Source organism: Camelina sativa, chromosome 19, assembly GCF_030686135.1.
Source record: "Camelina sativa cultivar CO46 ecotype springtype chromosome 19, ASM3068613v1".
Taxonomy (NCBI): domain Eukaryota; kingdom Viridiplantae; phylum Streptophyta; class Magnoliopsida; order Brassicales; family Brassicaceae; genus Camelina; species Camelina sativa.
Window position 1 is genome coordinate 10,062,272 of NC_141898.1, and position 21,343 is coordinate 10,083,614.

Sequence of the window (21,343 nt, forward strand, 5' to 3'; positions counted from 1 at the left end):
AGAAATCGGCTAGTGTTCTCTAACTTTGCTTGGCCTAATCTTTTTATATATTTCTGTGCTTCAGAAAAAGGAAAAAATATTTTTTCCTTTTCTATCATAATGTTGGTTAATATATGTGGTTTGTTTTCCCTAGCTATTTCCATTTATTTTATCCTTTTTAATGGAAAATCGTTGCTACTAATTTAGTCCAAGTACTCCGGAAAAAAAAACACACACAATCAAACAAGTTGGGATGCTCTTCTCACAATAACGTAGTATTACTTATGACTATGTCGTCCCTTTCTATTATGTTCATACTTCTAACTTTGCTTAAGAAAAGAAAAAAATATATATTTGAACCCTCTCTATCATTCTGGTTAATTTCAATCACTACTAGTAAATAATAATCCATCCTCTAGTTTGTAAAAATTCATTTCAAAATTTATTGAAAAACAATTCTTGACCATTTAAGGCTTTAAGCTCTACTCGTCTTTTTCGATATGGAATTCTCACTAAATTAATATTATCATTGTTCCTCAACGCATAAAGGGTTTCTAACTCAATGAATATCAAGTCAACAGCTCATCATGAAGGTCCAACCAAAACAAAAACAACACTAATAATAAATCACTTATTCTTGATTAAGGGCTTTTAGGTGTTGCAACCAGCCCAATGGTTGATGATAGATAATTCGCAACATTTTATTCGTAGTGCAGGAAAATGAGAAAATAGGTGAAAAATGGGTTTTTGATAAGATAAGCCTCTAAGCCATTGTGTCTCTTATTTGTTGTTGACATCTTCTGAACCAAATAAACCCTTCATTGAGAGATTTGATGGTGTTCTAGAGTGTTGCAATACATTCGATCTCAATCTTGGCGTTTAGAGGCAAAGCTGCCACTTGATATGTGGATCGTGCTGGAGAAGGAGCTGGGAAGTCTGCAACAGGGATAAAAAAGCGTTCAAAATGACTCCACAAGTAGTTATGCATCTCAAACGAAGAAGGAACAATAAACAATCTTGCTAAAGAACTCACATTTGGCGTATATCTCGTTTACTTTCTTGAAGTCACCCAAATCAGCCAGCCTGTGAAAGAAAATCAAAAGAGTTATCGTTTTTGGTTTTTTATTAGGTTCAGAATTCATATGGATAGTCGGAAAAAAAACAAGATCCCTTACATGATTGTTGTCTTCACCACCGAGGAATAATTAGCACCACCAGCTTTCAATATCTCTCCCATGTTCTTGAGTAGCTTTGATATTCCAAACAATAATAGAAGCAAGCAGATATAATCAGTAAGGACAAACAGAGAGACTCAACCTTGCTACAGTTAATTACTATGGAAGATAATTTGAAGACTTAACACCAAATCAAGAAGTCCAAAAGTAAAAATTTTAATAGTTTTAAAGAGCTTAAATTCATGTGTCCTGAAAGTAGATAGTCCAATCAACTCAGCTTGAATACGACAGAATAATTGTTATCCAACATAGCATTCAAGATATCCTAAAAATCTCCTTGACACCAAAACAGAGATACAAGTAACCAAAAACAACCAATCTTGCAAAAAAGACCATAATAATGACAAGTTTGAGAGAGCTAATTTAACCTGCTCAGTCTGATCTTCAACGCTGTCTGAAGCAAACTTTCCAGTCTAAACACACACAAAACAAAAGAGACAAATCTTGCAACCTTTAGAACACAGAGAAGGAATAAACAAAAGACGGTGATTTGTGACATTGTACTATCTTAGAACTGACCTCAGGTACGAGTCCAAGAACACCAGAAACGAAAACAAGATTATTGGCTCTAATAGCCTGAGAGTATGGTCCTAAAGCAGCTGGTGCTTTATCTGTAGTCACAACTTCCTTCTTAGCTGCACACACACACACACACACAACATCATCGCATTTCTTTAGTTAAACAAAAAACCCCTAATCATCAGACCTTTGATCATTCAATACAATACCAAAGATGAAAAGAGCTAAGACCCAAGACTAATAAACAGATGCATTGAGGATAATCAAAATCAAAATCAAATTTTTTTGGCCCGGGACATTGATAAAAATCACAACTTTAGGAAGAAGCCAAAATTTAGGGGGAAAAAAAGAATCAAAATCGGAGAGAGGGTTACCAGAAGAAGCAGAGACACTGAGGGAAGCGAAAGGAGGAGACTTGGAAGACATTCTGAAGAGAGAAACACCAGCGAATGTTGCGCAGCCAACACCAGCAGCGACCAATGGGGTACGAGTGGAGCGAAGTGCGGTGGAGAGGTCGAGTGATGGTGAGTTTATGGATCTGAAGGCTGCCCAAGTCATCTCACTCTCTCCGGCGCCGGCAACAAGTAAAAAAAAGCAAGATTACCACGAGGGTTACAGAGAGAGAGAGAGAGAAGGGTAGGTGAAGATTGAAGATGATGAAGAGTGAGCTCGATGCGATTGGATCTTTTTTAATAAGCAAATCAAATGGACCACGAGGAGGATTTTTTAAAGCAGATGATTCTTTTTTTTGGGTAGGCTAAAGCAGATGATTCTCGTGTCGTGTGTTTCTTCTTCTTCCTCTTTTCTCATCTCTCTCTTCGAAACGTTTTTTGTATTTTCCGACTTTACCCTTAGTTAGGTACATTTGAGTTTTTGGACACATTGGGTCACGAGAGGTCGATCGGTGACATCGGTCCATGGCTTTATGAATTTTTTTTTTTATCTACAAGTACAGCATGTAATTTTATTATTCACTTCTTTTTTTTTACATTTTCTCCCATGGTAAAAAGCTTACGAAAGGAAAAAGTTACATTTTTGGTTATAGAAAAAAGAAAATGGACATGGACTATGTATAGAGAAGTGTGTTATGAAAGATGGTCTCTACAAATGGGGCAAGTCTCTTGCTTAAGCAACCACTTATCTATGCAAATCATATGGAATTTGTGGCCACATTTGTGTAGCTTTCTTCCTACTTCCCCTTCTTCCCAATCCTATGCATCCAATTATAATATTGGAGGTTAGAAAATATGATTATGAAGTACAATCACATTTTCGTAACCAGATTAATTAATTACTAGGTGGTTTCGATATTATATTACACTTTAATTACCTGTAAGCAAATTGGACAACTTGATTTTGTTTGATGATTTGAATGGTTGTAGAACATCGGGATGTTCTGAATGGAGTTCTTTGATAATCCCTTTCTTTCTTGATCGAAATCGTAGAAGTCCGAACTTTCCATGTAACTTGTGTCAAATGCTATTATCTGCGGGAAAGAAAAAAGAAATGTTTGTTCATTAATATTACCAGAATTAATTTTCAGAATATGTGGTATTCTAAAGAGGATTTTTTATATATAAGTGATTGCTTGTGATTTCACATTACAAAATGTTGTGTTCACATTACAGATGAACAAAAGGAATGGGGTGGGGGGAGTACTTACTTGCGATTGATATGCTTTGAGAACAAACGGTCTAACTAAACCCATGATGGCTTTCCCATTCACTACCCTCCTCAGCAAAGCAACCTGCCATTTTTTTTTTCACAATTTTTTGTCAACAAACTCTTGTTACCATAACATCATATTATATCCAGATAATTACTATAATACTACCATCATCCTTACTTCTTTCATTTATCACAAGACCACTCCCATTTTCTAGCTATATATATATATATATATGGTTGAGTTGTGGTTTAATGTAGATTCTACTATTATATAGAGTCACAATCACCTTAGCCAAAGGTTGATCACTATATAGCAGCGGTCTAAAGAGTTGGACGGCGGTGATAACTCCAGCCAGGACTCCTAGCAAACCACCTTTAAGAAATCCAATGTCAGTGGTGTGACCTTCAATGGCTCCTACAATGGAGGCTACCACAACACTAGCTACATCCAAAGTTAATGACATTTAGTGATCCTTTAAGATTGTTATACATAAGAATTTGGATGAAAATAAAGCAATCTGATAAGTTAAATAATGCATAACAAAAACAAAGTATATTTTGTAGGAATTTGGTTGAACTACGTATTGTTGAGAAAAAGAAACAATACAGTATTTGTGAAAGAATTAGAATTTAGGGTCAATAAATGACATAAGTTATTGAATTCATTTAAGGTACGCATAATTACGTAGTGGGGTGTGGCCATATCACACACATTTTAGACCCCACCATCTTAAATGCATATGGATAAACTTTCACACATTATTTTTTAATTAAACTCGAATTTTCTTGAATCAAATGTCAAATAGGTCGTCTTCTCTACCTAGACAACAAGTCATTCAAGTAAAAGAAAAAGCTAACATAATGGAACAGAAGATCCCCACATCTGAGTCATATGGTAAGAAAAAGTTGCTTGACATAACGCTCAAGAAATCTTGAGAAGACGAAGATTCAAGAATTTTTTCTTAGTTTAACTCCCTTTAATTCTTTTTATCACACACTCATATACTATATAATATATTTGAGGGTGAATACATATAAAAGAGATGCGTACACATGTCAATGACGTACATATATACAACATCTATAAAATGATGTCTCAGGTTTCATCTTTAAAAGTACGTTAGATTAGCAAGCATTTATGGAATAAAATAAACTAAGAAAGGAACAAACAGCCTTAAATGATTAGCAAAAGCAAGATAACTTGTAAATTTACCCGAAGAAAGAATGAAGATGAATGAACCCAACAAAACTCGCTTTATCGTTCTTGACAATATGAAGATCACGCCAAGAATCCAAAAAGAAACACCGTATGTGAATTTCAGAAGAATCATCTTAGCAATGCCCATGGAGAACTATGGAATCCTTCTTGATTTTATATTTATGGGATATTTTGTATTAGTGTTTTAATGAGGTGAGAGTTGAATTGGAGAGTGTTGTGGAGTTTGACAAAAACAGGAATTTATATAAAAGAAAATACTAAGAGAGAAAGAAGGAGTTGCATTTATGAAGCTGAACTACCCACACCCCTAATCTACATTGCATTGAGCGACTCTATTGGCGCAATGCATGAACTTGCGCCCACAGAAGAATATCTAAATGTTTTATAAAATATATTTAAACAAACAAGAAAATTAAATGGAGAAATTAATGCAGTTTTGAAATATGAATGGGGAAGGCATGGGATAAGCTTGAGATATACTGAAATGAATCCCATTTAAATTCCACTATGATCGGAATGAGTTGTTTATTGCCATTTGCCACTACTATAGTAGTATAGTCATTAGTGGTAGCAGTGGTAGTTTTTACAAACTTTCAATCTTGGATTCTTAATCTGTGAGACTATGTAGCAAATAAAATATTTCTTTATTATTACCCAATGTTTTTAAAAATTGTCAGTTTTTTATCAATGAGGGTTTGGATAGACTAATTTTTTCTGCATCTGCGGGTTAGCTCTCCTAGATTTATGTTTCATATATTAATCCACTAAAAGTTTAAGAAACAGGCTTAAATGAATTCAAGATATGTTTAAATGTTTTTCTCCGAGCCGATTGAGTTTTTTTTTTTTTTTTTTTTCTGCCACTTCAATTGTTATTTTTATATAGTATAGATTATATTGTTTATATTTTTTGGGCAAACAATTGTTATATATATATGCGTGCATCTCAAGCCAGAAGCGGAAGAAAGAAATCTGTAATAAACTTTACGGAGGAAAAGGAAAGTTTTTTATACAACTCGATGTCCAATCTTCCAAAGGATTTGTCGGATCTTCCAAGGGATTTGGAGGAGGAGGTGCTCTCGAAGGTTCCGGTGACATATCTGAGAAGAGTCCGGTCTACTTGCAAAAAGTGGAACACTTTGTCCAGATGTAGGAGCTTTGCAAAGAAGCACCTTGCTCAAGCAAGAGTAGCTGCAGCAAAGGAAAAGGCGTTTATGGTGGTCATGATGATGGATTTTAGGGTTTATTTGATGCGTGTACATCTTGACAACAAGGTTGACTTATGCATGAAACGTCAAGGTACACTTATTTGCCCCGACGCTTCAGATCAGATCTATGTACGTCAAGTCTTTCACTGCGACGGTTTACTCTTATGCATCCTGAAAGACAACCCTAGGCTCGTGGTTTTTAACCCATATTGTGGGCAACCCCGGTGGATCGATGCCACAAATAGTAGTTATCAGAGATTGGAGAACTGTTGCTATGCTCTTGGGTACAATAGCAGCACCAAATCACACAAAATCTTGTGACTTATTATGACTTCTTGTGTCGCTTTGCCTGAGTTCAAAATCTACGATTTTAACTCTAATTCATGGAGGGTTCTTGATGTCACTGGAGACTGGCGCATAGCTTCTTATAGCCGTGGTGTCTCTCTCAACGGAAATACATATTGGTTTGCTCAAAATATGAATTCAGCAACCCTCGGCCAAGTAGGTCATAGTTTCTTACTCTGTTTTGATTTCACAAGAGAGACATTTGGGCCGCGTTTGCCTCTGCCCTTTGAGTTGTTTCCTCAAGATAATGTGACTCTATCTAATGTTAGAGATGAGCAGCTTGCTGTGTTATTTCAGTGTGATGATACATTACAGATGGAGATCTGGGTTACAACTAAGATTGAGCCCAACTCGGTGTCGTGGAGCAGCAAGTTCTTCTTATCAGTGGATATGGCAGTACTCACCGCCAGTGATAAGTTTAAGTTTTCGTATATGGCTTCAAGTTTTTTCATTGATGAGGAGAAGAAAGTCGCTGTGGTTTATGATAAAAGCAAAGACAGGAAGATGAAGCGCAACACAGCTTACATCATTGGAGAGGATAGATCCTTGAAAGAAGTGGATCTTGGAGAATCTCCAAACCAATTTATCCAACCATTTGTGTGCTCTTATGTTCCAAGTTCAATGCAACTTGAATAGTCCATTTTACAATACCTATCTATATATAATCTTTTTCCTGTTTTTTTCTTTTTCTTTTTCTATTTTGTCATCTTCTCATCCTTCTTTTTGTTTTCCATATTTAACTTCGTTTTGCTGCCTTTAGGTTGCTTAATTTCCTTCTTCTGTTGTAGTAGATAGACTCAATGCAAAAGCCTATGTTTCTTTTCTTTCATTTGTCATGTTGGTGTTCTTGCAAATAGGCAACTCTGCTGTTGTGATTTATGTAGAACAGAGTAGGCTGCATTTAACTTTGAAATTGACTTAAGTATGCTTAGATTTGAGTTTCCCATTTTAACCTCTGTCTTTATCAGTTTTAAAGAGTGCAAGTGTTGATGTGCACTAGATTGAATGATTTTTGGAGTTAGGTTTTCTCCTTTGCTACTCCCGGTTCTTAATGCTCGTTGCTCTATGGTTTCTGTATGGGGTCGTACAGAATGCTTCTTGGAACAACCATGACTTGCAATTCAGTTTAATAATCAGCTGCGGTCATTCAACAAAATGGAACAAAAGATCCCCATATCAGACTCTTATTAATTTTCTCGTAATTTAACTGTCTTTCAATTCTTTAATCATACACTCAGATATACTATCTTCTGTTATATATTTGAGTGTGAATACAATTTAAAATAGATACGTACGTACATGTCAATGAACAAACAACCTTAATTAATGATTAGCAGCATATCAAGATAACTTGAAAATTTACCTGAATCAAGAATGAAGATGAATGAACGAACAAAACTCGTTTTATTGTTCTCGACATTATAAAGATCACGCCAAGAATCCAAAAATCATCTTAACAATGGGGCCATGGAGAACTATGGAATACTAGTTGATTTTGAATATTTTGAATTTGTGTTTTTTGTGGGGTGTGAGAGCTTGAATTGAAGAGTGGTGTAGATTGTGAGAAAAACATCAATTAATTTGTAAAAGAAATAAAAGAGAAAGGAGGAGCGGTTGCATTTAAGCTGAACTACCCATACCTTTTAATCTACATTGCATTGAGGACTCTATTGACGCATGCATGAACTTGCGCCCACAAAAGAATCTAAATGTTTTATAAAATAAATAAATGAAAATAAGAAAATTAAATGGAATTATTAATGCCAGTTTTACATATGAATGGGAAGGCATGAGATAAGCTTGAGATATATTGAGACTGAGGAATTCAAATTAAGTTCCACTATGATCTACATTGCATTGAGGACTCTGTTTATCGTCATTTGCCGCTACTATATATAGTAGTTTAATTTGGTCATTAGTGGTAGGCTGTAGCAGTTTTTTACTTTCGCAAACTTTCATTCTTGGATTCTTAATGTGTGAGACTACAATGTATAGCCAAAAAAAAGAAAAAAATGTTCTTAAATCTTAACCAATGTTTTATATCTTAACAGCACCAAAAAAAAAAAAAAAAAATAGAAGTCCTTAAATCTTAACGTTTAGGGATATATTAGTAATCCACTGATTTGCAAATAATTATGAGAAATTTGTTATATTATTTGGCTGGGTAATCTATTTGTTTAGCATGAAAATTTTCGATTAAAATCAAGTGTCCTTAAATTTTGATGAGATTTTGTTCTAGCGTAAAAGTATCTTTCTTTCTCCTTTTTCTTTCGTTTCAATTGTTATATATATGCGTGCATCTCAAGCCAGAGGCGGTAGGAAGAAATCTGTAAACAATTCACGGGGAAATAGCTAGGGAAGTTTTTCTAAGGTTACATCGATCCTCGTTGAACAAGAAGATGGTCAATATTCTAAAGGATTTTTCGGATCTTCCAAGGGATTTGGCGGAGGAGGTGCTCTCTAAGGTGGTTCCGATGACATCTCTGAGAAGAGTCCGATTTACTTGCAAAAAGTGGAACACTTTTTCCAGATGTAGGAGCTTTGCAAAGAAGCACCTTGGTGGTCAAGCCAAAGTAGCAGCTAAGAAAAGAGAGTTATGATGGTCATGATGATGGATTTTAGGGTTTATTTGATGCGTGTACATCTTGACAACAAGGTTGAGTTATGCATGAAACGTCAAGATACACTTATTTGCCCCGACTCTTCAGATCAAATCAATGTACGTCAAGTCTTTCACTGCGACGGTTTACTGTTATGCATCCTGAAAGACAACCCTAGGCTCGTGGTTTTTAACCCGTATTGTGGGCAACCCCGGTGGATCGAGGCAGGGCCGGCCCGAAGGTCTACGACGCCTAAAGCAGAACCGGAAAATGATGCCCTTAATCCCAATTATTTTTTTCTTAATCCCAACTAATTTTTTTTCTAAACTTTAAAAATGAAATTTCAGTATAAAATAATACACCAAAAACACAAGCAATCCACGAAACAACACATCATCAAGTAGACAAATAGTTAGTGTAGTGAGCAATTTACGGAGATTATATAGAAAATTTAGTATAATCACTTTGATCTTTGAATTACATTTAAGTTTTAAATTGTAGCAAAATAGAATATTTCAAGTAAGAATTGTCTGAGAATCTGTGAATCCACCGTATGCTAAGTTTGACTGACGTTTTGCTTACAAAGTTTTTTTCTTTTTGAAGAAGAAAGAAAAAAACTTAAGAAAACAGAGAAAACGTAGGATTGTAGAAGAAAAAGAAAACATACATGGGGGAGAAAGCAGAGATTGACAATAATATTGGAAGAAGAAGAGGAATGGCCAAAAGGAAAGACGGAGATTTTTTTATTCACTAGTTCAATTGCTGTTTTAATTATTATTTAGTTCGTTAGTATAATTAATATAAGGAAATGTAGATAAAAAGAATATTTTGGATTAGACAAAATAGGGAAAAAGATCGGTTGTATTTAACGTGGGGCTGGTTTGAACCCAGTACAAGTGACTGAAAATCAAACAAAAGAAACCACTACACCAAAGGAACATTTAAAATTTGTTGCTCCTAAAATACTTAAAATATTTGGCGCCTAAAGCCCTTGCTTCATGAGGGCCGACACTGGATCGAGGCCACATATAGTTATCACAGACTGGATAGATATTCGTATGCTCTCGGATACAATAGCAGCACCAAATCCCACAAAATCTTGAGTTTTGTTATGGTTAATGATTACCGCGGATCCGAAGTTGTTGAGTTCAAAATCTACGACTTTAACTCTTGTGATTCATGGAGGGTTCTTGATGTCACTTGAGACTGGGTCATAGCTTTTTATAACCGTGGTGTCTCTCTCAAGGGAAATACATATTGGTTTGCTGAAGAGATGTATTCAGAAATCCTCAACCAAGGAGACCATAGTTTCTTAATCTGTTTTGACTTCACAAGAGAGACATTTGGGCCGCGTTTGCCTCTGCCCTTTGAGTGGTGTCCTCAAGATACTGTGACTCTATCTAATGTTAGAGATGAACAGCTTGTTGTGTTATTTCAGCGTGGTTATACATTACAGATGGAGATCTGGGTTACAACTAAGATTGAGCCCAACTCGGTGTCGTGGAGCAGCAAGTTCTTCTTATCAGTGGATATGGCAGTACTCACCGCCGGTGATGAGTTTATGTTTTCGTATATGGCTTCAAGTTTCTTCATTGATGAGGAGAAGAAAGTCGCTGTGGTTTTCGATAAATGCAAAGACTAGAAAATGATGCCCAACACAGCTTACATCATTGGAGAGGATGGATCCTTGAAAGAAGTGGATCTTGGAGAATCTCTAAACAAAAAACTCGCTCCATTTGTGTGCTCTTATGTTCCAAGTGCAATGCAACTTGAATAGTCCATTTTACAGTACGTATAATCAATCTATAAGTTAAGTGCAATTTCTCGGACCACTTTTACTTGTTTCTTTTTCTCTTTTGTCATCTTCTTTGAACAATATATATATAAAATTGATTTGTCTCTCATCCTTCTTTTTGTTTACCATATTTGACTTTGTTTTGCTTCCTTGAGTTGCTTAATCTCCTTCTAATGTTGTAGTAGACTCATTGAAAAAATTTCTGTTTCTTTTATTTCATTTGTTATGTTTGTCTTGTTGCAAATAAGAAACTCTGCTGTTGTGTATGTTACATACAGTATGTAGAACAGATTAGGCTGCGTTTAAACTCCCAATCTTGCTCCATTAACAAATCATAGTTAAGCTTCCGGCTCTGAACTTCATCTCTCATTATCACCTTCATTCCTAATCGGTATAGTCCTCTCCGGACAATTCTTTCGAAACAGATGTCTTAACCTTTGGCATTCAGATTCAAACTCAACAATCTTGTTCACGTTCCTAAGTTGTTATACCCTTGCCAAGTATGCTCTGTTTCTTCTGTTTTTACCTCAATATCCATTTTCGTGTCTTCACCTTCGTTCCTAAGTTGTCATACCCTTGACATGGTTACCGAAAAGAATAGGTATTTCGGTATTTGTCCCGTTTCCATTAAAAATAAACTTGCGAGGTTTTAGAAAGTATTCGAAAAACTCAAAGTTATGACGTTAAAGTTTATTATATATTTGTGCGCTCTAGAGATTGTGTTAATAGTCACGCCTTAAACCATTTGATACACCATCTGTAGAAAACGTTAACCTCAGTTTGCATCGTCTTTTTCTCTATATTTTAACATGTACAGTTTCTCTGCTGTATTCGCATCACTAGCCAGCGTCACAATACCTTTTAAAGGTAGCTTTCCCCCCCAAAACTGGTGCTACAGAGACTTTGGTTTGGTATTAACTTGAAATACTAATTTGTTTATATTGTACTTTTATTTCAGGACCCTACTTCATCATGATAGTGCTCAAATTGTTACAGAGTTGTTAATTCTTCCACAACGTTGTTAAATTGTTCTTTTATCATGTTCTTTTCAGTTTAGAGGCAGAGGACGGTCACATGATAAGTACGAGAGTTCTTCTTTGTGTAAGTTCTTTTACCGTTGTTTTTCCTACATGTCTCTCTCTTTTGGCAAATTCAGATTGTTCTATCTTTTCTTTCAATTTGTTGAGTTTGGTATTTGCTTTAGAAAACCAAAGATTATTCCTACTCCCATTTTAAGTATGTGTATATACAAATACTAGAAGCTAACTTATTGTTGGTACAAGTAAATTTAATGCAACTTCCAAATGTTAACTTAGTATATATAAGTCGAGCCGTAGTTTCCTTAGAAGAAGGTGACCAAAAGATAAATATTAATATATCTGTTTAACAAGGACATGCTATGTGTTACAAACTTACATCGATTAAGAGTAGTTAAGATATCTCATGACTCATGGTGGTTTTGTCTGTGGGGATGAGCTGAGAAACCAAGAAATTAATTGAGACTATGTGGCAGTCATACTGATATATTATGGTTTTTACATGTTTTTAGCCATGATATAAATCTTATTTATAGAGTCTTTTTGGTAATTTTAGCATGGATGAGAGCATAATGAAGCTAAATAGGAGGATTTGGAGCATAATCAAGCATTGAGGCTGAGCTACGAAGTTGGGAGACCAGTTCAAGAGTAAGCATCGATCGATGCTTCATATGTGTCGCTCGATGCAGTGTCCACAAGACAAATCGGAAGTTTTCCCACAAGTTTTGAAAATTTACAAAGCTGCCCCAAAGTTTTCCATATTTGCATCATTAGTCCATGAACGTGTTTTAGAAATATAAATATAATTTTTATGATCATTGTTTAGACCTAAGCTTTAATTTCCTGCAATTTTTGAGAGAGAAAACCCTGAGAGATTTTAGAGAGTTTTTGGAGAGAAGAATCAAGACTCCTTCCAGAGAAGATTCAGAACTCCTTTTCTACTTCTTTTATTCCCTTAATGCAATTTATTCATAATATGATTTGTGTTTCATTGATTATGTTTGAGTAGATATGCTTGTTAGGTTTAGGGTTTCTCATTAAGGATTTCATGGATTGTTAGATTGATTAATTGTTTGGATTCATTATCTTTCTTGTTCTTCACCATAGGTTGTTCTTAATGCTAGATCTTTGATTAGTCATCTGGATTTAGATCTTAGGATTATTGATTGATATGAGAATATAATTGATTTTTCTGACAAAAACCTTTGGTGAGCAAAATTACTTATTGCAAAGAGATTTGATTTAGTAAATTTGTGAACTTATCTAAACTTGATTTTATTGCTGGTTTTTAACTTGAATTTTGCAAAGAGATTTGGATTTTCGGGTTTTAAAACTTAGATAATATTTGCAGTGAGAACTGATTTATTTTACAATTGTGTTTAGAATTCAAGAACGGTGCTTAATTATTGAATTCTGCTTACTTAATTAATTGATCTGATTTTCCATGATTTCCTGAGAATTTCCCTAACCTAGCGTTTTTAATTTCTGAATTTACAACACTTTTGAATTCTGTTTTTGCATTGCTTTTAAATTAATATTTTGGTTTAGCATAATTAAAAGATTATTAAATCTATTGTGTGAATCTAGAGTCTTTGTGGATTTGATCCCTAAGTACTACAATTGATATCTTAATTTGAAAGAGTAGCTCAGGGTTAAATTTGAGCATATCAAATTTTGGCGCCGTTGCCGGGGACTCTTTTGATTCACAATTAGATTAAAGTCTTTGATTTTGTCTAAATTTTTCTTTTCTTATTCTACTCACACACTTTTGTTTCTTTTCTCTTGTGTGTTTCAGGTATATGCCTAAGCCCAACACCAGGAAAAATCAAACCGGTCCTACCTTGAATCTTACGAAACAAGAGTTAGGAAAACTAGAGCGTGACAACAAGAAAGCAGCCAAATCAGCAAAGATGGTCAATCCAATCATTCTAACATTTGATGAGGCTGGAGTTTTGAGGGATAGAGAGGGTCATGTGCGCAACGATCAAGGCCAAAAACTTGATGCTGAAGGACGGGTTAATCAGGAAGAACTCGTAGTGGCCGATGAGAATGCACGTGGCGTCGAGCGACGCAGCGATGGCATCGATCGACGCAACCAAGAAGACATCGACCGACGCAACATTGGTGTCGATCGACGCAATGCCAGAGCCGATGCAGATTTGAATGGTAACAACCAGCAGAACCTTCAGGGCAGACAAGACAACAATGGAGAGCTTGTCAAGACTCTTGCAGACTTCAACAAACCAGACTTGTTCTATGAGAACCGCTCCGCAATTGTCCCTCCTCCATTCCCAAGGAATGATTTTGAGTTGAAGCCTGCCTACTTTTCTCTTGTTGGAAAAAGGCCATTCCAAAACTTGCCGCATGAGAAGCCTCTAGACCACATTGAGCATTTTGAGGATATAGTCACAAGCATCAAGGCTAATGGAGTCACAGAGGACTATCTCTATTGCAAGCTTTTTCCCTATTCTCTTGCTGGGGAAGCTTCTCATTGGCTAAGGCAACTCAAACCAGGATCTCTGAAGACCTGGAATGACATCAATGTGGCATTCTTGAACTACTTCTATGATGATGCGATGTCTGAAAAACTGAGGATTAAGCTCTCCACCTTTAGACAAGGACCAACTGAATCTTACAAAGCTGCTTGGGTGAGGTTTAAAGCATACCAAAGAGACTATCCACATCATGGGTTCTCAAAGGTGCAGTTGATGAGTATCTTCTTTAGCAGTATTGACTGGAGGTATCAGATGACTTTGGATTCTGCTAGTGATGGAAACATCAAGACAAGGTACCCAAACGAAGCTGAACAGTTAATTGAAAGGCTAGCCTCAAGAAATAGTACTAAGAATGCGGACCTAGAGAGGAAAAGAGCACATGAAGGCCTTGCTTCGAATCAGTTTGCTATGGTGAATGCTAAGCTGGATATAGTGCACAATCTTCTTATGGGAAAGAAGACTGTCCATTTTGCTGAAGATGTTGAGACTTTTGAGCCAAAGCCAGAGACTATAGTAGAAGATGTCAACTATGTGTATGGAGCTGGGTATCAGGCACAGAAAATTTGGTAATCAGCAAGGCAACATGCCTTAGTTGTGGGAATTTTTCAGGCTACACTCGTAAGTCGGATTACCAGGAGCAACAACAGAATAAAGGCTTTACAAGGAACTATGGTTCTTCTTCTTACCAACCCCTCCCTCCACCCAATTCAGAGAGCAAGATGAAATCAATGACTGGACAGATTTTGGAAGGTCAACAGAAGTTAACAACAGACTTCAATGGGAAGATTGATTCTGTATACAGTGAGCTGACTAGGAAATTCGATGCATTAAACACTCATGTTAAGAAGCTAGAGAATCAAGTGATTCAGAATGTTGGGTCTGTTAAAAGACAAGAGGAACTTCTTTCTAGAAGAACAAAGTCGAACCCCAAACATGCTTGTAATGCGATTTTGGGTGAAGGAGGAAGACAATGATACGGTAGTGGAGCCAGCATCGATCGACACGACCCAACTGCATCGTCGATGCAACCACCATCTAGCGTCGATCGATGCACCACCATTGTCGATCGACACCCCCCCCCCCCCCACGAACAGCTCCGGTTTCTGTTCCAGTTCCACCATCTGATACAGAACAAGCTTATAAGCCTAAGGTCCCTTTTCCCAAGCCTAGGAGATCCAAACAGGAGCTTGAGGAAGCTAAGTGCAAGGATATGATGGACAAGGTGATGATAGAGATGCCTTTGGTTGATGCAGTGAAGTTTTCTCCTGGGATTAAGCGGTATGTGAAGAGGATGGTCACTAATGGTTTGAGTCCTGAGGAAGGAGCACTGCTCACAAAAGATGTCAGTGCAATTATGTTGAATCAGCCTCCACAGAGAAAGAAAGAGAGGAAAGAGAAAGTGGTTTTATATGAGAAAGTGAGTGCAATGATCCAGAGTAGGATTGCAGAGAAGTTACCAGATCCTAGAAGTTTTGTGTTAGATTGCTCTATCTCCACAGGAAGGTTTCCTCACTCTCTTTGTGATCTTGGTTCTAGTATCAATTTGATGCCCCATTCTGTTGCTGTGAGACTTAGGATGACAGGTTTCAAGCCAACGAAGATCTCTTTTATCTTAGATGATCGATCCAGAAGGATTCCTGAAGGTGTTTTAGAAGATATGCCGATTCAGATTGGAGATTGCATGATTCCCACTGACTTTGTGGTGTTGAAGTATCACAAAGAACCTAGTGATCCTCCCATCTTAGGACGCTCTTTCTTGGCTACAGTTGGTGCCATCATTGATGATAAGAAGGGACACATAGCTCTGAATGTACAAGATTTGGTTATGAACTTTGAGATGGACAAGCTGTGAAGGGCTCCTACTATTGATGGTCAGACATTTTCTATGGAAATTGCTTCTGATGATGATCTAATCATAGAACTTCATGGAGACATTACTGATGGGTATGTCAAAGAGTTTGAGACTGTTGAGGAAGTGAGTAAGCAAGATGTTAAGCTTGAAGATTGGAGTGGAGATCATCTAATCAGTACTAGAGACCATATGAGGTTCTGATCCATGAAAAGTCGCTGGTAGATGACGTTCTTGTATTGGAAACACGGATTTCGGAGGCTAGTTGCATAATCGTTGAAGAAACACGAGTGCAAGGCTCAACATCGATCGATGCAGCTGTTGCATCGATCGACACACCTCCACGAGAACGTCAAGACTTTTCCAAAACCGAAGATTCTCGAGTTGATTACTTAGCTGCATGTCCTAGACCAGTTGTAAAGCTGAAATCTCACCATTCCACAGTCAAAAACCCGCATGTAAGGCCAAGGTATGCATCTTCTTCACCCAAACCTTCTCCTATCATCAATAAGACTTTCAAAGGTACAAAAACTGTTTTGTAGTTAACCAAACCACGAGATTATCGTAGAGCGCTTGTTTCTTCTATTGATGATTTTGCAGGACATAAAAGAAAGCCACCCATACTTCAGTCCCGCCCTGGTCCGGTTCCTCACATCCTTGGCAGATCTCATGTACCTACTGCCTACACACCTCATGGATGAAGAGGACATTCTCTCGGAAGCATTCATTGCCATATTCTGAACCACCGGATGCCTGAGATCCAACAAAGTCAAGCTAATGACTGAAAACAAGCGCTTAGTGGGAGGCAACCCGCTCATAGGTTTTTCTTTTCCACTTAAATTGAGTCATTTTTATTCTTGCTTTGAGTCAGTTTGAATTTGTATTGAATTATGAACTTCTATCTATCATGTTGCGTTTAATCTTGTGTTTGAGTGATTCTTAGCAGTGCTAATATCCATGGAACAAGAAAAACACAAATTAATCGCAGCTAACTCAGGAGTAATGTTCGAACTCTCTGCATCTGCAGAGTGCATCGACCAACACACCATCATCATCGGTCGACACTGAACATCCGGATTGGTAACACGATTTTGTTCACAAATTCAATACTTATTCGTTTTTGTTTATTTTTCTTCGCCAATCTCTTACCTGATAACACTGGGGACAATGTTGTTTAAGTATGGGGGAGGCAGTTACTAACTACGTTTTTGTTTTTGAGCGTCAATTTAAAAACAAAAAAAAAATTATTTTATTGAGTCAAATTTTTTGTTGGGAACTATGATTTTTCTTTTTAGTGTACTGCATTGGTTGATTAATGCTGCAGATTGAATCCACAAATCCGACTAATAAAAAATCCAATGGCTGACCATTAAACTAGAGACATCCAAATTTCCAACAGAATCCACAAAAGTCTGAGGTAATTTCTGTACTTTTATTTTTACCTCACCATAGATATTGATGTTCATAGAGCTTGACTCCTTGTTCATACCTGACAAGTAAGATTTTACAAAAGAAAATGGTACTCCTCTCCCGTATTCTAGTTATTAAAAAATATCCCTGAGAGCTTTGTTAAAAAAAAAAGTGAATAAAAGATGAGATGATTTTGATCAGTTTAGAGATGTATGTAAATTACCTGTGACCTCATTATTCTACTCTTGAGTCAAATGATCACACAAAGCTTGGAAGCGATGGGTAGGTAAATTACCGATGACCCCATTATTCGCCTACAACTTTGAGAAAAAAAGGATAGTAAAAAAAAAAACAAGGCAAAGCTCAAAGGAAGATTAAAAAATAGAATAAGTCTAGGGGAGAGAAAAAGTACCACATTTTGTACAAGTTATATCTTGCTTGTTATGGTATAGTATGGGAATGAGTCTAGAAGGTTATTGACATTGATCAAATTGATAAAACCCACCGAAGAAGGTTTAATGGAGGAAGTAGTGGAATTTGGTTTGAATTTGGGATGTTATGAAAGTCAACAGAGAAGTACATGGTGGTTCGATTTGGATTTATCTGCTAAGCATTTGGATTATGGTTTGGATGATCATGACATTATTTTAAAAAGAAAATGAGTTCCTGCGTTTTCAAACCTCTTTCACAGGGCTAAGTTTATGTTTTGCTTGAGGGCAAGCAAAGGCTAAGTCTGGGGGAGTTGATATATCATGGTTGTTATGTGTTTTTAGCCATGATATAAGTCTTATTTATAGAGTCCTTTTGGTATTTTTAGAGTCTTTTGAGTCTTTATAGGATTTAAAATGGATGGGAGCATAATGAAGCTAAATAGGAGGATTTGGAGCATAATCAAGCATTGAGGCTGAGCTACGAAGTTGGGAGACCAGTTCAAGTGTAAGCATCGATCGATGCTTCATATGTGTCGCTCGATGTAGTGTCCACAAGACAAATCGGAAGTTTTCCCACAAGTTTTGAAGATTTACAAAGCTGCCCCAAAGTTTTCCATATTTGCATCATTAGTCCCTGAACGTGTTTTAGAAATATAAATAGGATTTTTATGGTCATTGTTTAGACCTAAGCTTTAATTTCCTGCAATTTTTGAGAGAGAAAACCCTGAGAGATTTTAGAGAGTTTTTGGAGAGAAGAATCAAGACTCCTTCCAGAGAAGATTCAGAACTCCTTTTCTACTTCTTTTAATCTCTTAATGCAATTTATTCAGAATATGATTTGTGTTTCATTGATTATGTCTGAGTAGATATGCTTGTTAGGTTTAGGGTTTCTCATTAGGGATTTCATGGATTGTTAGATTGATTAATTGCTTGGATTTATTATCTTTCTTGTTCTTCACCATAGGTTTTTCTTAATGCTAGATCTTTGATTAGTCATCTGGATTTAGATCTTAGGATTATTGATTGATATGAGAATATAATTGATTTTCCTGACAAAAACGAGAACAATTTGTGCTCATAAGTTTTATTTTTGATCAGTTAATATGGATTAGAACAGTGGGTGATCATATGTTAAATAAGTTATTAAATTTCGTATTTAAAATTAAAATTGGTTCAATAAAAAAATATGAATCATAGACATCATGAGTTGTATCATCTACAATTTTTTTTTTTTTTTTTTTTTTTGTAAATTAGTGGACAAATATAATACCAAATACATAGTTTAATTATTTCCCCTTACAACAATTTAGCCATTTTAATTTCCTATAACTCTTAACCAAATCACTGTATTTCTTATATCACATATTATCATCTCTTACATTCACTAGAATCACATACAAAATATTTTTAAACTCAAACTAATTTATTGCATTTGGAATAACAAATATTGTAAAAATGTAATTTTGATAATATTTATAATGCCCCTAGTCCCAAAGAAAAAATCAATAAGACAATTTTATTTGGGGCACACATTAGAAGGACTTTGTCAAGTCAATAAAAATAAAAATGTGTATTTTGTGTCAAGTCCATAAATAAATATGAGTGGATGTGTATTTTAAGAGCAACATCATTGATAAAGTGATAAATACCACTTTGACTCTAAAAAGAGGTGCATTTTTTCTTCTTATAATGCATGCTTCCTTTTCAATATTTAAGTACATGCTTTTTTTACAAAATACTAAGATCATAATATGACGATCAATTTTTTTTTAATTTAAGTTATATAGTATATCATTGGAATTCTACTATATTAATTGAGAAATACAAATATGAAACTAACCTTATAAAGTGTAAAAAATTACATTTTCAAGCCATTGATTCTAAGGCAAATGTTTATTTTTTCACTAAGAGTAAAACTATTAATTTAATATTAGACTAATAAATTTTTTAAAATAATTATTAGTTTCCAAAATATATATATATATATATATATATATATTTCTCTAATTAATTATAGAATAAAATTACTAATTAATCAAAAAAAATTGTAAACCAATCAGAATTTTAATAACTAAGATTTTTTCTAAACAATATATACAATATGATTATTTTTGATAACTATATTTAGAAGATTTTGTTAAGATTTTTAAATTATGATTTTCCTATCATATTTCTTTTATTTCATTTAAAAAGTGTTCTGAATTATTGTATTATATATATGATTAATAAATATGTAGAATTTTTTATGCATATGTTGTGATTTGAATATTTAAAACGAAGATATATTACTCAATCTATGAAAAAAAATTGTGTGTGTTAATGTAACACATCAGCAGGTTAGTAAAACTAAATTTAAGAGGTTAATAAACTAATACATTTTATTTGCTAATTACAATATTACTACGTACTTTGAATATTTTACAAAATAATGATGCAAATACAACAAAAAAAAATATAAAACTGTAATATACAATAAACAAATAAAATACTATAATATTCTAAGATAATTAGTATCTAAAGAAATATATAAATTTACCAAACAATTGTCATATTAAAACTGAAAATTGTCTCAAACAAAATAACTCTTTTAAAATAACTTATATGTTTCAGCAATCCGCCGGACAGGTATTTAGCAATATCCTCCCTGTCTCGTGGATTCCTGGAAACAAAGAAGTTAAAAGCTGTAAACAAATAAAACTTTGATAAAAGTAGATGGTAAGGAGTGTTTAGAACAAACCTCGTGCCACCAACAACTGTTCGAAGCAAATCCCTTCTTATTTCATCAGCCTCCTCATTGTTGCTATCGTTCTTCTCATCATTGGCCTTGGCTACAGCCTCTTTTGCAGCAATTTTCTGTTCTTACATGAGTTGGTAGGCCAAAAGATTATGGCTATCCGAGTGGTATCTCTTAGCAACATAGCCCAATGAGCCTAAACTCTTGATTTCCTCGTCATCAGGTGCAGCAATGGGCTTCTATTTTGCCAAAGTTTTGTTTGCTCTTGGTCTTTGAAAACACTCTTTAGGCTTGTGGGTGGAAGCACCACAGCTAGAAAAATAAGATGGAAAAGGTTAGTAAATGGATTCTATAAATATAAAGAAGCATTTCAGAAAGTAAAGAATTATGCTTTACTCAAGCTCCCTTCTTGAACTTTTCAGCATCTTTGAGAAGCTTTGCTCGGGCATGTGACAACCTTGGACCCTTCCAACAATTCTGTACAAAACCAAACAACAAAGGGAAAATAGAGAGTTAGTTTGACATATGAGGGATGTGAGGATTGATTTCAAGATAGTTATGTCATCCTTATATACCCATATCTCAAGAACGCGTAGATTCTGATTCCACCTGAAATCAAAGCTCTTGTAGGCTTACAACTGGCTCTTTTTCGCGACAAGATACTTTTTAAGCCAAGAGTCTCCGCAGCTAAAGTTTGAATATTTGTCTTCATCTCAATTAGACCATCACCTGCAGATTCTTCTGGTCTCTTTTTCATAGTTTCAGCTGACCTGAAATTGTTGTTATCAAGTCTCCTTGCCTCATCATGATCTCTCTCAAGAA

The 21,343-nt window shown here is 35.4% G+C and overlaps 2 protein-coding genes, 1 non-coding gene and 3 pseudogenes across 4 annotated transcripts; 3 read left to right on the top strand and 3 right to left on the bottom strand.

Annotated features, from left to right (window-relative positions):
• Positions 1 to 599: 599 nt before the first annotated feature.
• LOC104765916 (reactive Intermediate Deaminase A, chloroplastic) lies at positions 600 to 2,388 on the bottom strand. The gene is made up of 6 exons (XM_010489713.3): positions 2,108 to 2,388; positions 1,734 to 1,849; positions 1,583 to 1,627; positions 1,155 to 1,228; positions 1,013 to 1,062; positions 600 to 915 (listed from the first exon to the last, which is right to left on the bottom strand). Exons 1-6 carry the CDS (start codon positions 2,289 to 2,291, stop codon positions 821 to 823), a joined length of 564 nt encoding a protein of 187 aa, XP_010488015.1. The 5' UTR covers positions 2,292 to 2,388; the 3' UTR covers positions 600 to 820.
• Positions 2,389 to 2,695: 307 nt separating this feature from the next.
• Positions 2,696 to 4,983, bottom strand: LOC104765915 (NEP1-interacting protein-like 1). 2 transcript variants are annotated; one of them, XM_010489711.2, is made up of 5 exons: positions 4,615 to 4,983; positions 3,689 to 3,843; positions 3,397 to 3,480; positions 3,064 to 3,219; positions 2,696 to 2,944 (listed from the first exon to the last, which is right to left on the bottom strand). In XM_010489711.2, the coding sequence occupies exons 1-5, from the start codon at positions 4,745 to 4,747 to the stop codon at positions 2,819 to 2,821; spliced, it is 654 nt and encodes a 217-aa protein (XP_010488013.2). In that variant the 5' UTR covers positions 4,748 to 4,983; the 3' UTR covers positions 2,696 to 2,818. The 2 variants fall into 2 exon arrangements, with proteins under 2 accessions (XP_010488013.2, XP_087358629.1); XM_087502503.1 differs by having other exon boundaries at positions 3,689 to 3,774; positions 4,615 to 4,847.
• A 607-nt stretch (positions 4,984 to 5,590) lies between these two features.
• Positions 5,591 to 6,806, top strand: LOC104767676 (putative F-box protein At3g24580 pseudogene; annotated as a pseudogene).
• On the top strand, positions 5,637 to 6,146 carry LOC147920380 (putative F-box protein At3g23420 pseudogene; annotated as a pseudogene).
• A 1,763-nt stretch (positions 6,807 to 8,569) lies between the features above and the next one.
• On the top strand, positions 8,570 to 10,547 carry LOC109130985 (putative F-box protein At3g23420; annotated as a pseudogene).
• Positions 10,548 to 14,187: 3,640 nt separating this feature from the next.
• On the bottom strand, positions 14,188 to 14,294 carry LOC147920381 (small nucleolar RNA R71). Its single transcript, XR_015591953.1, has one exon. It is a non-coding gene; the product is annotated as a small nucleolar RNA R71 (small nucleolar RNA).
• Between the last annotated feature and the right edge of the window lie 7,049 nt (positions 14,295 to 21,343).

Excerpts from the sequence above, each read along its gene's own strand:
- LOC104765916 (XM_010489713.3), bottom strand. The coding sequence starts at position 2,291 with ATGACTTGGGCAGCCTTCAGATCCATAAACTCACCATCACTCGACCTC. Across the intron at positions 1,850-2,107 it reads CAGTGTCTCTGCTTCTTCTG|CTAAGAAGGAAGTTGTGACT; the intron begins GTAACCCTCTCT and ends GTGTGTGTGCAG. Across the intron at positions 1,063-1,154 it reads GTGGTGAAGACAACAATCAT|GCTGGCTGATTTGGGTGACT; the intron begins GTAAGGGATCTT and ends TTTCTTTCACAG.
- LOC104765915 (XM_010489711.2), bottom strand. The coding sequence starts at position 4,747 with ATGGGCATTGCTAAGATGATTCTTCTGAAATTCACATACGGTGTTTCT. Across the intron at positions 3,844-4,614 it reads CATCTTCATTCTTTCTTCGG|CTAGTGTTGTGGTAGCCTCC; the intron begins GTAAATTTACAA and ends CTTTGGATGTAG. Across the intron at positions 3,220-3,396 it reads TCAAAGCATATCAATCGCAA|ATAATAGCATTTGACACAAG; the intron begins GTAAGTACTCCC and ends TCTTTCCCGCAG.